The sequence below is a fragment of the Gobio gobio genome, assembly GCF_949357685.1.
Source record: "Gobio gobio genome assembly, chromosome: 2".
In the NCBI taxonomy this organism is placed as follows: domain Eukaryota; kingdom Metazoa; phylum Chordata; class Actinopteri; order Cypriniformes; family Gobionidae; genus Gobio; species Gobio gobio.
In genome coordinates, this window is record NC_137098.1 from 62,698,002 (window position 1) to 62,712,789 (window position 14,788).

Genomic DNA, 14,788 nt, shown 5'->3' on the forward strand with positions numbered 1-14,788 from the left:
ACTCGTAAGTACCTCAGTCTGTACATTTAGTTAGTTGTAATAACATGTTTATGACCTGCTAGAAAAGAACTGTTATTTTGTAGCACTTAAACTATATTATCTCCTGTATCCAGTTTACTGTGGATTCTGATTTCTCTGTTCTTTCAGTCATCAATAAAAGTATATTTGTGTGGGTTTTTTCGTTGCATGGGTTTTAACTTGCCTAAAGGCCTGTTCACACCAAGGACAATAACTATATCGATAAAGACAGTTATAAAAATAGTTCTAAACATAAACTAGAATCCACACCAGCTATAACGATAAGACACAGTGGAACGATATCCTTGGAATCACTTTCAGAACTATTTTTACCAGCTGATGAACTGACTGAGCCAATCATTCAGAATTCATCTTGCAGCACACTTAAAGAGTAAACAGAAATATATTATGCGTTGGTGTCGAGGCTAATAATAAGCTAGTTATCATTATAGTTATCGTTCTCGGTGTGAACAGGCTCTAAGGGTTAGTTGATTCAAAAATGAAAATTATGCCATTAATTCCTCACCTCATGTCGTTACAAACCCGTAATACTTTCGTTAATCTTCAGAACACAAATGAAGATCTTTTTAATGAAATCTGAGAGCTTTTGGTCCCTCCATTAACAGTTACGCAACTCCCACTTTGATGCTTCAAAAAGTTCATAAAGAGATCGTGAAACTAATCCATATAAATGTAGCAGTTTAGTCAAAATTTCCTGAAGAGACTCGATCGCTTTATATGAAGAACAGATTAAATTTAGTCCATCAACTCACACATCAGTTGTGGTAAACGGAAGCTCAAGCATGTTCGCTTGATGTGCGAGAACCAATGAGGTTCATTCTGGTGTTACGCAGTGCATTTGAGCTTCTGCAAGAACCAATGAGGTTAATTCTCGTGTTACGCAGCACGTTTGAGCTTCAGCAAGAAACAATGAGGTTCATTCTGGTGTTACGCAGTGCGTTTGAGCTTCAGCAAGAACCAATGAGGTTCATTCTCATGTTACGCATCACGTTTGAGCTTCAGCAAGAACCAATGAGGTTCATTCTCGTGTTACGCATCACGTTTGAGCTTCTGCAAGAACCAATGAGGTTTGTTCTTGCGTGGTTCGGTTGAGCTTCTGTTTATGTTCACTGATGAATGTTTATATGTGAATAAAAGCCTAAATTCAATCTGTTCATCATATAAAGTGATTGAGTCTCTTCTGAAATCTAGTTTTACCATCTCTTTTTGAAGCGTCAAAGTGTCAGTTGCGTAGCTGTCAACGGATGGACAGAAATATCTCAGATTTCATCAAAAAGATCTTCATTTGTGTTCCAAAAATTAACTTAAGTCTTACAGGTTTGGAACGGCATGAGGGTGAACTATCCCTTTAAGCCTTTAAAACAGTGTGATCTAGATTAGGGTTGAACAAAACTATGCACGACTAATCATAAAATAAATAGAGTTAATTCCATCAAAGCTCACTTTTGAATTAATGACCACTGTAGCGGGAAGAAGGATTCACATTTGGCCAGCAGATCACTAGGATACATTTCTAAGCTGCTCAAACGCCAACATGTTGCAGTTTCCACACCTAAAGCAACAGCGACATCAAGTGTTCACCCGGAGAAGTGATTAACGATATAACACATTTAGGACTTTTTCCAGAGCACTTCACTGAGGAATTCAAGTAGTATTTCATTGTTAATAACAACTGAGACAGCAGTCGTGAAGTTCCTTCGTTTAATCCATTAAAATCTCAGCTGATTGGCAGGCCAAAGTTGCGTAGCAAATTAAATAGTAAAAACACTGAGGAAAATTGTCTGTCTGCAATAATAAATCAGACAGACTCTGATTTGCTCATTTTCTGACTCATGAAGATCCAACTCATTGCCAGGAAACCATCCTGTTGTTTGGGTCTTATTATGAGAGGGAGAGCAGAATTACACACATCTTACATCATTGACGTTTATGTTAGGAAACAATGATTAGACTGCACTACTTATCATTTTAGAGACCACAGAAGAGATAAGAATGACAAAAGATTTTAGAAATTGTCATTTCAACATTTTACATTTAGGATTAAAAGATAAAACCCAGCTCAAGCAAACAATTCACGTGCCATTTGAAGTTAATACATGCTAATATTTTATTAACCATGAAATAGCACACACATAAGGTTAATTTATAGGCCTACTATATCACATAGCTTCTACTAATGAGCTTATGAGTTGATTCAGGTTAGGCTACATAAAGAATCCAAAATGTGTATTGATGGAGTATTTCCACACAAAATAGAGCCTGATATGTTGCTTAAACATAATTATTATTCATTGTCATATGCAAAAAAACGTATTAAAATGTATTATTAAAGGGAGGGTAGGCATTTTTTGGAGCAGCTTGCAATAGAAACAGCAGAGTCTGCAAAGCGTCCTGAGAGACAGCGTTAAATTATCTCTTGTCTGAAAGCAAATAACTTTACAATAATAATGAATGTAAACAACTTAAAGAGCACTGACCTGTACCACCTGACTGCTGCAGATTCATTTCAGCGTTGATAGCGTTGCCACTGAAACGCATAAATTCGAGTCACAAACCGCTCTGAGTCTAACGTCACAGGTTTCCATCTTTATGACAGTAGTTATGGTGTGAACGCAGCATAAGCTGGTTGTTTTGGTTCAGGAGGATCTATGGATGCTGTTTTTGCACCCTTGGATGATACTTCGGGAAGGGAATGAAAGTGAGAACAAATTAAAGTGAACAACTGAATCCCTTCATGAAGGGCCCTTCCACACATCTGTAAGCAAAGGGAATATGCAATGGTCATTTCAAGGAAGTAATTTAATTGTTAATGGTCATGTGACCCAGGGTGGCAAATCCTGAGGATTCATTTTAAATATAGATATGGCGGGAGAGTTGGAGTTAACATATAAACAGAATAATTCAAGTTGTTTTGTTGTGATATATTACACACATTTTCATCATGCATTTCATATTAAAGGTACAGTTCACCCCAAGATGAAAATTCTGTCATTAATTCCTCACCCTCATGTCGTTCCAAACCCGTAAGACTTTCGTTCATCTTCAGAACACAAAAGAAGATCTTTTTGATGAAATCCGAAAGCTCTCTGACCCCTCCATAGACAGCAATTTAATTAACACTTTCAAGGCCCAGAAGGGGACACTGAAAAAAACAATAAGTAAGATTTACTTAATTTTTAAATCAAGTATTTGCACGCATATTTTTTAAGTAAATTTCACATAGGTGTAACGGAGGCCAGCTAGTAGTCGCTGTGCGAGTAAACCTCACTCCTCTGATCTCAAGAGATGCTCCAGCGACTGACGTTAGGGGTTTCAGCATTTAGCCTCCTTGTTAGAGCATCCGACTCTCATACAGGTGGACCCGGGTTCGAGTCCCGTTTGGAGCGGGCGGTTCGAACATTGGGGGTTACATAGGGAATTAAGTAAACTCTAAATATAATAAACATACAAAATAAGTCATTTGAACTTGTCCAGTATAAGATTGAAGTTTCCTTTGCAATACATTTTACTCAATAAATATAACATTGAGTTAAACCATACTTTTTAAGTGTATGCTTTACTTAGAAATATCTAAGTAAACATCACAATAGATATTGTGTAGATACCATATCTACATAATAGAAATAATGCGGCACCTGAGCACCGAGACCTCAATACTTGGTACACAATACACAGTGACGGTAACATTTAATGGATTGTTTTTGAGTGTTTTGAGAGTTGAAAATGAACTCCAAATGTCACAAAATCGCAAGTTAATCAACCTAACAACAGAAGCAATGTTAAAACAGTGTAAATAGAGCTGGAAAAAGCGAAAAATCTTTTTCAAACCCCAGTGCATGATGGGAACACCAGAATGAGAAAAGTTGAGTAGTTTTACTTAATTTTATAACGTTGATATTTACGCTTTAATTCCTACAAGCTTGAATTGAGTAAAAATAGAGAATTTACCTAGCCTGACAAGCCAGACCCACATCAAGATGTTGGGTCTGGAAACTCACCATTGGCAGGGCTCAATCTGAGGGGCGGGATAAACGGTTGTCTTTCAGATTCCCACTGCACGCAATAGGAAAGCGCCATGAGCGCCTCAACCAACCAGTGCGAAGAAGAAGGTGACGCGGAGCTAATGTTAGTTGATAGACTTTCGCCGTGTCCGGTAGGCAAAACTTCGAACACATCTTCTTTTCTTAAGAATGACTTCAGTGCCGTTCTTTTCTCAAAGAAAAGCTTAACTCAAAGTCTTCCAGAGTTGCGGCCAAAGCCGATTCAAAAGACCGCTGTTCGTCAGCTTTGTTTACGAGTAGCACGCAGAACCTCCGCAACTCTGCCGTGACGTGCCGTCATTATGTTAAGCCCGCCCACCGACTCTACACACGCTGTGATTGGCCTGACCAGAGTTTGGTTTTTCCACCTCTCAGCTCTACCGAGAGTTGCTAGACTACTATTTTTTTACGGTCTATGGACTACACTTGCGGCAAAATAAATGTTCTGCCGCTAGGGTGCGTCTAGATTTCTAGGCTAGAATTTACCTACTTTTTTAATTCTTGCCTGAACTAACTTTTTCATGTAGAAATTACATTAGTTTTTTCTGAAGTATTTACTTCACCACAAAATCATTTTTATCTGTGAGACATCGAAAAATAGTCCATGTGACACCAGTGGTTCAACCTTAATGTTCTGAAGCGTTGAGAATACTTTTTGTGCGCGAAAACAAACAAAAATAACAACTTTATTCAACAATTCTCTTCAACGTCATTCTCCTACTCTGTTGATGTAGTAAAAACAGTGCAGTGCTTCCGGGTTCTGCATCAGGACGCTCCTGAGTCAGTATCACACGCATTCGTTGTGGTGCTCACGTCAACAGCGTTGGCCAATGGTGAGTCTGCGTTCTGATGCAGAACCCGGAAGCGCTGCACTGTTTTTACTACATCAACAGAGTAGGAGACTGACACAGACGAGAAGACATGGTTGAATAAAGTCGTTATTTTGAGGGGTTTTTGCACACAAAAAGTATTCTCATCGCTTCATAACATTAAGGTTGAACCACTGGAGTCACATGGACTATTTTAACAATGTCTTTGGTACCTTTCTGGGCCTCGAAAGTTGCAATGACATTGCTGTCAATGGCTGGTTCAGAAAACATCTCAGATTTCATCAAAAAGATCTTAATTTGTGTTCTGAAGACGAACGAAGGTCTTACAGGTTTGGAACGACATGAGGGTGAGGAATTAATGACAGAATTTTCATTTTTGGTTGAACTATCCCTTTAAGTTTAAAAAGGTTTAATAGGTAAGAAATGTGTTTAATGCTTATACCTCATAAAGTTAAGAGCAGATACACACACACACACACACACACACACACAAATCATATTTTAATAAGTTAATCATTTATTTGTATCATATAAAATGGATAGTTCACCCAAAAATGAAAATTATCCCATGATTTACTCACCCTCAAGTCATCCTAGGTGTATATGACATTCTTCTTTCAGACGAATACAATCAGAATTATATTAAAAATGTCCTGGCTAATCCAAGTGATGAAGTGATGCGTTTTTGTAAGAAAAATATTTAAAACTTTATCCGCGAACCGCCTTCCGTGTTCAACTTACAAAGAAAGTGTAACGTCTCTCGCAGTTCAAAACGTTTATGCTATGTCTGATGTCATTGTCGCGCCTGACGGTCTGGCGGAAGCTATATTTTACTTTATAAAGTTTTAAATATGGATTTGTTTCTTACACAAACCCATCGATCTGCTTCATAAGGCCTTTATTAACCCCCTGGACCTGTGTGGAGCACTTTTATAATGGATGGATGCACTTTTTTTGGGCTTCAAATTTCAGGCTGCCATTATAAAGCTCGGAAGAGCCAGGATATTTTTTTATATAACTCTGATTGTGTTAGTCTCAAAGAAGAAAGTCGTAGTGAAGTGACGTGTGGCCAAGTATGGTGACCCATACTTGGAATTTGTGCTCTGCATTAAGTGCACACACACAGTAGTGAACAGTGGGCAGCCATATTGTTGCCTTGCTCAAGGGTCTCACCTCAGTCGTGGTATTGAGGGTGGAGCAGGGCGCTGGTTATTCACTCCCCCCACTGACAATTCCTGCCGGACCTGAGACTCGAACCCGCAACCTTCTGGTTACAAGTTCTGGTTCTCTAACCATTAGGCCACGACTGCCCCCCATTGAGAATAGGATGGCTTGAGGGCGAGTAAATCATGGGGTCATTTACATTTTTGAGTGAACTATCCCTTTAACAGCAATTATAAGATGTCCTGTTGTTGCTGCCTAGCGTTGTCATGGTAATTCCATGTGAAGCTAATGAGGAAATGACATGTCTTTCATTGCTCCCTCAGCCAAGCGCGTCTAAACCGGCGTCACAAGTGCCCTGCTCCCTACAAAGTCCCCACTTCAAGGGTTCTGCCCTTCAGAGTAAGTAGGGCATAGGGGTGCTCACCTCTGATTGTAATTTGGCCTAACAGGTGCGCGGAGGTATGGAAATACAGGCAGGACATCCGGACCGGACGCAATGATTGGATGAACATTTTATGGTCTGACTACTATGCCCTCCAATACATTTAGACCACTTAACATAGTGAGTACTATCAGGATATGAAGAGACTTTCAACCAACATAACAAAAAAAAACTTTTATTGAAAAAAAAAAAAAAAGTTCAAGAATGTAACAGCATTTCACCCCCCCTTTGATTGTTTTTTTCCTCAAAAATATTTTTTCCTTAGTACGGATTGTAGTGACAATTTAATCAGCAATCTTTACTAAGTTAGTCCATGACCACACTCTGTAAACCCTTAGAGAATAACCAGTTCAACCAGCCACATAGAAAAAGGCACGCGGAAAAACGCACTTGTTGATTCGAGGCAGGACAGGACAGAGCTGAATAGTATTTCACTACAGAATAAGAATAGTTGGCACGCACGAGGGGGGGAAGGAAATCTGTTTTCCACTGCTGTGCAGGACTCACTTCCCTGCAGTGCACACTTGAGCACATGGACGCAGGAGTGCTTTGAAATGACACCTCTCGTGGACTAGACCATGATCTATTTCTCAAAGAGAACACGAGGAAGTCTCGCCAAAGAATCAGGTCTCGGGAAGATGCGAATCACATCCAAACCCCACAGTGTTGCTGCGCTGCTGTCCACTCTCTGCACAAGAATGAACGGAATATTGCAATGCCATTTGGGCCAGCTGCAGTTTATGCAATAAACGCAGACAGTTCTCCGTATACCAAAGCACTGCCAGCGGCGAGTCAATCTTGCAACAGGGTTCGCGTTGACCGCGCAGCATCGAAGTTGAAGACGCTCTCGCGCATGAGACCCAGAGAGGCTCAGAGATGTTCTCGTGGAATATGGACAGAATGATTGACGTGGAAGCTTCAGAACGGTAAACGACCCGTGTGCGCAACGATGCAGCGAATTTTCCAGAGGAGACGGATCCGCACACTGCGCTTGGTTTGGTCGCTCATGGCCGCGCTCGCGCTGTCACTGGCCGTGTGCAGTGCCATATTTACAGTGTGGACATTGCGACAAACGCGGGACCTGTCGAGGTCTTTCCAAACTCTGCAGGAGCGCTTGGAGCAGGTAAACGCAGCGGCTCTTTTGCATTGCTTTTTTTTTTTTGTCTTTCAAGCGCATGACAGATGCATGCATGCACGCTCAAGCACATTTGTCAAACAGTTCTCACTAACCATGCAGTGATCGTGCAATTACGCGTTTCTTTTTTTAACCACGAGGTTATCCGTGCTATTGTGGTCCTGACCATGCAAAGCCCTTTGCAAGCTCTTTTAGGGGAGGTATATCATGAGGAATGCAAGCATATAATTTCGAGGCACTTGATTATACAAACATACAGCTGCGGCACCGCTGGGGGTCTGCGGGACGCGTTTTTATGAGCCTTCCAGACTTTGCGCGCGGGGTGCTGTGAGTTATGGCCTATTTAGTTTCTCAAGTCGCTGCCAAGTGTGATGGTTTTGTTGCCAATTTTGCTCCATGTTTAGGGCAATTTACTGGAAATCTTAGACTGCTTGGCACGAGCGCGTTTCGAAGCCAATTGACATTGCCTTTTAAGCATCTTGTCTCGTAAAAGCATTTGTGTAATTATGGTTAAATGATTTGCGACTTGTAAGCTACCATTTAGAGCGTAGCTTACCCTCAGATAAAGATGGGCAACTTTTTCATGAGTTCTTCCGCCGATGTGGACGAAACACTACAGAAGTACAACTAAAGTGTTCTGAGAGAGCGAGCTGGCTCATGCACAACTATTCCGCAGCGCTACTGAGCACGACCAGTGTTCGATCCCAGAACGAATGGCTCTTATGAACCGGTTCTTTTAGGGAATCAAATTATACAGCGTGACGCCAGGGCGATTACTGCACGAAGGACTCGAGAGCCGGTTCTTTTTAGTGACTCGAAAGCACTTCTGAATCGGTCTTAGCAGTTATTGAATTAACTTGTGGTTGTTTGAGTTTTACTGCAGGCTACTTTAGGCTCCTGACACTTAATTCAAATGATTTGTTGAATAATGAAATAATGAATTAAATACCAATTTTTTTTTTTGTTCGAGTTTTTCAAATTCCAACCGAATTTGAGCGAGATTCGTTCACTAACAGATCCATTCAAAAACAGATTCATTCACGAACGAAACATCACAAACTCAAAGACGGTCGGAAATAGACGTACAAATAAAATAGAAAGTTAAAAACACCATGGCAGGTGTAGGTGTTAAGGTAATGCTTATTTCCCTACCTTATTTGTAGATTCAATTCATTCTCTGACTGTGAACTCATCTCAAATTAGAGTTCACAAACCGCTAGCAAGGTTTTAAATATATGTTGCCAGAAAATATATTGGTATGTGTGTAAAAAATGCAGGGAGTATGTTTTCTGTGGATTTTCTGAAATTGTTTTGTTTGAGAAAAACGTGAAAATATCTAAAACTCTAAAAAATACTGGGTTTAAAAACAACCCAACTTTGATCAAAATTGAATAAATCCAGCGCTCGGTTGCTTTTACTTAGCTGGTTGGGTTAAATGTTTGACCCAGCATGCTGGGTTGTTTTATTGAACTCAACTATTGATTAAAATGACTATTTTGCTGGCTTAAAATGAACTAAAATGAATAAAATCACACACAGAATTACTAGAGTAACAACACAGGCAACAGCAATAATCAAAAGGGCGACCATCTTTGTTTCTCTAAAATAAAAGGATTCCAAAATGGCAGCGTTAAAATTCTGTGGCGTTGAGAACCGCAGAGGATGCAAAAAGCCAGAGTTCTGTGTAACTCAACAGCTGGGTTGTTGTAGTAAAGCCCCGCTGGGTTGTTGCGTCGGAGGGTGGGTGGGGTGTATTGTTTCAACTAGGGGTGGGAGTCACAGGGTACCTCACATTACGATGCGATACACGGGTCACGATACCGATGATATCCCAATACAGCAATTCTGTGATAATCAATATATTGCTAGACAACATTCGTGGTATTACCCGTGTACTTTACCAAGCAGTTCTTACACATCATCAAGTCTTGATATTTTGTTTGTCCCATCAATGGTATAAAAGCCAAAGTTAGTCCAGACTTTGGACTTGGCTGGGGCATCTATTATTTTACTCACACTGCTGTCCGCCATCCCGTTAAAAAACTCTTTTTCTTAGGCGAGTTAACTTATGTTCACGTTTCCCTTATTCATGTGTTGAGCGCCACTTCGAGGAGCCATAACGGCTCGTTTCCTTATTTTATTCATTCAAATATCAAATCGATATTTGCCGCCAACGTATCGATTCTCGTATTGCATGGAGAAGGACAACAATATATTGCCCTATCGATATTTTGTCCCACCCCTAGTCTCAGTGAGATTGACCGGCTGGGTAACACAAAAACTACCCAACCATAGAAAAAATAACCCAATAGGCTCAACCCAGCGTTTGTGTAGAAAAAAACAAACACTTTTTTAGAGTGTACGGTTTGGCTTCAGCTGCATTCATCTGTTTTGTAATCAATATCTGGCAACAGTACATCGTTTTTCCACGTAGGCGAGCAATTCACTAGAGCTATTGTGCATATTAATTTAATTACTGCATTCCCCCCCAAATATTTCACCCCTAAAAAGCTAAATGTTTACATCTCTGCATATTTAGCACGGTACAATTTGTGTGCACTGACTGCACTCCCCAACTGTCTACGTCTATACTCCATCTGCGCGGAGTAGATTGAAAGTCCAGATGGACAGGTACTCACTCACTTCTAGGCACAACCGCAGTTCCTGTTGCCAAACATTTGTTAAACTGCTGACAAAGCTTTCACATGCTTGTCACATTGTTTGTCAGCCTTTTCTTTTCCACATAATTTAAAGTTTCCTTTTAACAGAGAAGCATTCCGGGAATGTATTGCATTAAGAGAGAAAAACGTAGAAGGTGTTGTTACCGGTTTTCATTTAGGGGAAGTGGTTGACCTATTAAAAACTCGAGCTTCAGCGTTTGCCAGGCTTCTGGCGACTGTTTGTTTGTGTCTCGCTCAGGAACGCCTCCAGCTTGATTATTTCAAAAGCTATGACTACTGCACGGGTTACCCGCAAAACGGTTAACAGTTAATAGAAGCCAGCAGTGTTTTTCTCCCCAGTGGCCTGCTCGAACTTGACACACATATTAGGTTCCTTCGCCGGGCCAGTCACGCTGGTGTCGTCTGTCTCACATATCTGTCTGCAAAAGCCGTTGAAAATTTTTATTTTCTCTCTCTCTTGCAGGTGAATATGCAGCGCAAGGCCATCTTCCAGCTCATTCTGGAAAAACGCGAACTGCTGGAGAGCCAGAGGTTCCGCAGAGATGGTACTGAAGGACACCATATGTCATAATGTCAGGCATGACGCCAGTTATTGAAATCCATTCAAAGCACTTGACTAGTAAAGACTGAAAAAATGATCTGTTTCACACGCAGACCATCCATTATAGCAATCATAGATTACACTTTGAGGGGAATTGAATAAAACCATAGAGATTAAAAAAAATGCACAAACACGTAGCCGTAAAACTGACACATGACAGCCGTTGTCAGAAAACCTTGGATCACCTGCAGTCGTTCCAGCTGCAGAAGGATGATCTTTGCTCATTGCACAGAATATTTACAGAGACCAAAACCGTTTTGGACACCAAGCCACCTTGGGTAAACCATTGGGCATATGTTTCCAAAAGCTGCAACAGGAAACAGTAGGCAGCAGGCTGAATGACAGCAGAAATTACAGGTTTGAGCTGGATGGACACGCACACTGGCACAAGGACCGCAAGGGCATATTGGTTTTAGCAACCTTCTAAAACAAGTGCATTGGAGCCAGAAACGGCTTTAATTAGTAATACACTGTGAACCCTACAGTGCTCAAAATTATTCATTGATTTGAGTAGGGTAAACTTAAAAGGTTAGTTCACCCAAAAATGTCAATTATCCCATGATTTACTCACCCTCAAGCCATCCTAGGTGTATATGACTCTTTCAGACAAACACAAAAATATCATTGCTCTTCCAAGCTTTATAATGGGAGTGAATGGTGGTCCTGTTTTTGAAGTCCAAAAAAGTGCATCCATCCATCATAAAAGTAATCCATACTATTCCAGGGGGATAATAAAGGCCTTCTGAAGCAAAGCGATGGGTTTTTTGTTAGACAAATATCCTTATTTAAAACTTTATAAACTAAAATAACCCCTGGCGCGATGAATGACGCAGGATTGTAGGAGTAGCGTAAGCTTTGACGAATAGCGCAGGGCAACAAATTCCTCTTCTCTTATATCGAAATCCTCTGACATTTCTCTTTAAAAATTCTAATTTTAGACTTTTAATGGGTGACCGGTGTTTTGTTTTGCTCTATTCTCTGTGCTTCTGCGTTCGTCCTTACGTCATGCACTCTTTCGACGTAAATCGATACATAGGGCCGTATGTCGGAAGACAGTTATTTTAGTTTATAAAGTTTTAAATATGGATATTTTTCTTACACAAACCCATCGCTTCGCTTCAGAAGACCTTTATTAACCGTGTGGAGCAGTTATATGATGGATGGATGCAATTTTTGGACTTCAAACCTGGGAATTGCAATGATATGTTTTAATATAACTCTGATTGTATTGGTATGAAAGAAGACAGTCATACACCTAGGATGGCTTGAAGGTGAGTGAATTATGGGATCATTTCAATTTTTGGGTGACCTATCCCTTTAAATTAAACAAATTAGTTAAATCAAATGAACTTTTATGAGTATTTAGAACTTTTTTTTTAGACACATTTAAGTAATCTGAATCGCTTCATTGTTTTGAGTTTTATGAACGTTTATTTTAATTTCGATATACTTAAATTTAACTGAAACTGGGCTGGGATTTCTATTCTATTTCCCAGCATTCTTTGCTATGAAACTCGAAAGGGAGAGTAAATGCTAAAATTAAGTGTTAAAGAATGTTTTTTCTTTTTGTTAAGTGGGAGATTTAGTAGTGTTTAATGTGCTGTGTTAGTTAAGAAGAGTTTCTGTTATGTTGGTGACGAGTGGAGCATGAGATTAATTTGAGAACAGATATATGTTAAATGTTCTATATTGCTGTACTCAATTAGCAATTGCTATGCTATCAAAGCATTGTGTTAGCAAGTTAGCATTAACTGAATTAGCTACTTAACGCTAGCTAAGTTTCCGCTACTAAAAATATTTAAGTTGAGCCCGTTTCACTGTAAAGAGTAATTAAAATATATGAGTATTACTTAAACTTTGAATTTCTTAACTTAAAAACGTTGATGTAACTGATTGAGTTTTGCCAAATGATTCAGGCTCACAGTGTCGACTTACTTTAGTTCTGTTGCAATTATGCGATACGACGTCTCAAGGCCATTCTCCAGAGTAGGCTACATGGTGGAAAAAAAAAAACAGTGCCAACGGGGTAAAAACATCAGAACGTGAGGAGCTCAGGCCAAAAAGATCAACAAAATAAACATTAGCGTTGAACAGATGGAGCTTCAGAAGTCTAATGAGCAGCCGCAAGTCTTCAGCTGACACCTGACGGCTGTCTGATTTCAGAGCCAAAATGCTTATCCACAATCATTCCTCAAAATATATTGTTTTCCTAGCCCAGAATAGTGCCCCTTAGGGACAGTCACAGCTTCAAGTTGAAGCGGTCAGCCAGAAATAACAGTCGCTTTAACCATTTCTATGAGGCTCCTTTTGAAGTATGAGACGTAGGTGATCAGTCAATGCATATTTTGACGGACTACCGGGAGTTCAGGCAGCTCCCCGGAGGCCAGATTTCGAGAGTCTCTGGAGAGGGGCAAAGAAAAGAGAAAGAACGAAGAAAAAAAAACACATTTCTCAAGGTGGTTTGTTTGAATAATTGCATTTAGTTGAACGGTAGCCATAGCTGTTAATCTATCTCGTATCATAGGAAGATTATTTTCTGCATAAGAAGGAGCCAACGATTCGTTTTTCTTGCAGTGTAGACTTTTTAGTTTTGCCTCTTTGTTGACTGGAAGCAGCTGGTGGGGTGAAAGTAGAAAATACTGTGTGCCTGTTACTGAAAACAAAGGCTAGGAGAAAGTGTAGAACAGAGCTGAAAGGAAATATTTCACCATCTGCTATGACGATCAGGACTTCAGCTGGTGTATAAATTATTCTAGATCAATCCACGATGTTTGCATCTGCACAGCTGTTTAATGCTGGAAGTTGCATGAGCTCCGCATGGATGACTCGTTTCTGCATCCCAGAGAGTTTTGTTTCTTTTTCCAAAACATGCCTTTCTTTTGTCTTTATCATGCAAGCGGGAGGGAGGAAAGGAAACGGACGCAAAGTGGCCTCTCATTTTGAGAGTAAGTGGCCGGTGTTGCAAATCATTTCATTTATCAATGAAACACACAATTACTGTTTTCACCCCCATCCTAATATACATCTCATTTTTCAACAGTAACCAATCATTCCTTCGAAAAAGGTGAGTTTTTTTTTGGGAGTATATATATATATATATATATATATATATATATATGCGTCATGTGGAATATTCTCTAACAGTGTGTGTCACGTGGAATATATATGTGTGCATCCTAGTGGGGAATGAGGGAGTCATTAAAGGATGGACTGAGGAGCAGCTGAATATGAGCAGGGCAGTGCATTATAATCCAGAGACCGGCACCTTCAAAGTGGAGCGCAGTGGCGTCTACTTCCTGTACTGTCAAGTGAGTTAACAGGACCAGTTTCACGTGCATCACCTCTAATGGTAGCATATATTAAAGCAGCACTAGGTAACTTTTCAACCTTCATAATATATTTTCAAAACTCTTGTGATGATACATCGACTTACAATAGGTTGAATGAGACATCTGCCATAGCCTGACGGGGTCTGTATCGTTTTTAATCGTACTTTTAAACTTCGGGTTTCGGGTAGTAACCCGAGAAAAAAAAGAACTACAAAATTCGACTGCTTTACAGACTATACGTCACTTCCACCACCACCCCCACTTCCTTAAATTCGGACGTGCGAGCCCAACTATCATTTGTTTGCCAAATGTTATAGTCATGGCCGAAGCAGCTCAGAAAAATAAGAAAACAAAGGTTTTGTCGGAGGAAAGCAAAAAGAGGAAACGAGAGTGATCGGATTAAAGGCAGGACGAGGATCAACATTGGCCAGCGTTTGCTCGTTGGCGTGAGCTGAAGGAGGAGGGGCTACATTCTTGCAAGAAAATACGTAATACATACAAAATCATATTTTTTTTATTTGTCTTTC

At 40.1% G+C, this 14,788-nt stretch overlaps 1 protein-coding gene across 1 annotated transcript in view; it reads left to right on the forward strand.

The window, feature by feature from the left end:
- Window positions 1–6,469: 6,469 nt before the first annotated feature.
- The window catches only part of tnfsf12 (TNF superfamily member 12), a 13,068-nt gene continuing 4,749 nt past the window's right edge, over window positions 6,470–14,788 (forward strand). Inside the window, exons 1-5 of the mRNA XM_079810684.1 lie at window positions 6,470–7,638; window positions 10,795–10,876; window positions 13,830–13,877; window positions 13,973–13,996; window positions 14,113–14,240. Coding sequence (XP_079666810.1) covers window positions 7,465–7,638; window positions 10,795–10,876; window positions 13,830–13,877; window positions 13,973–13,996; window positions 14,113–14,240 — 456 coding nt within the window. The 5' untranslated portion in view covers window positions 6,470–7,464. The remainder of the gene's footprint in view (window positions 7,639–10,794; window positions 10,877–13,829; window positions 13,878–13,972; window positions 13,997–14,112; window positions 14,241–14,788) is intronic.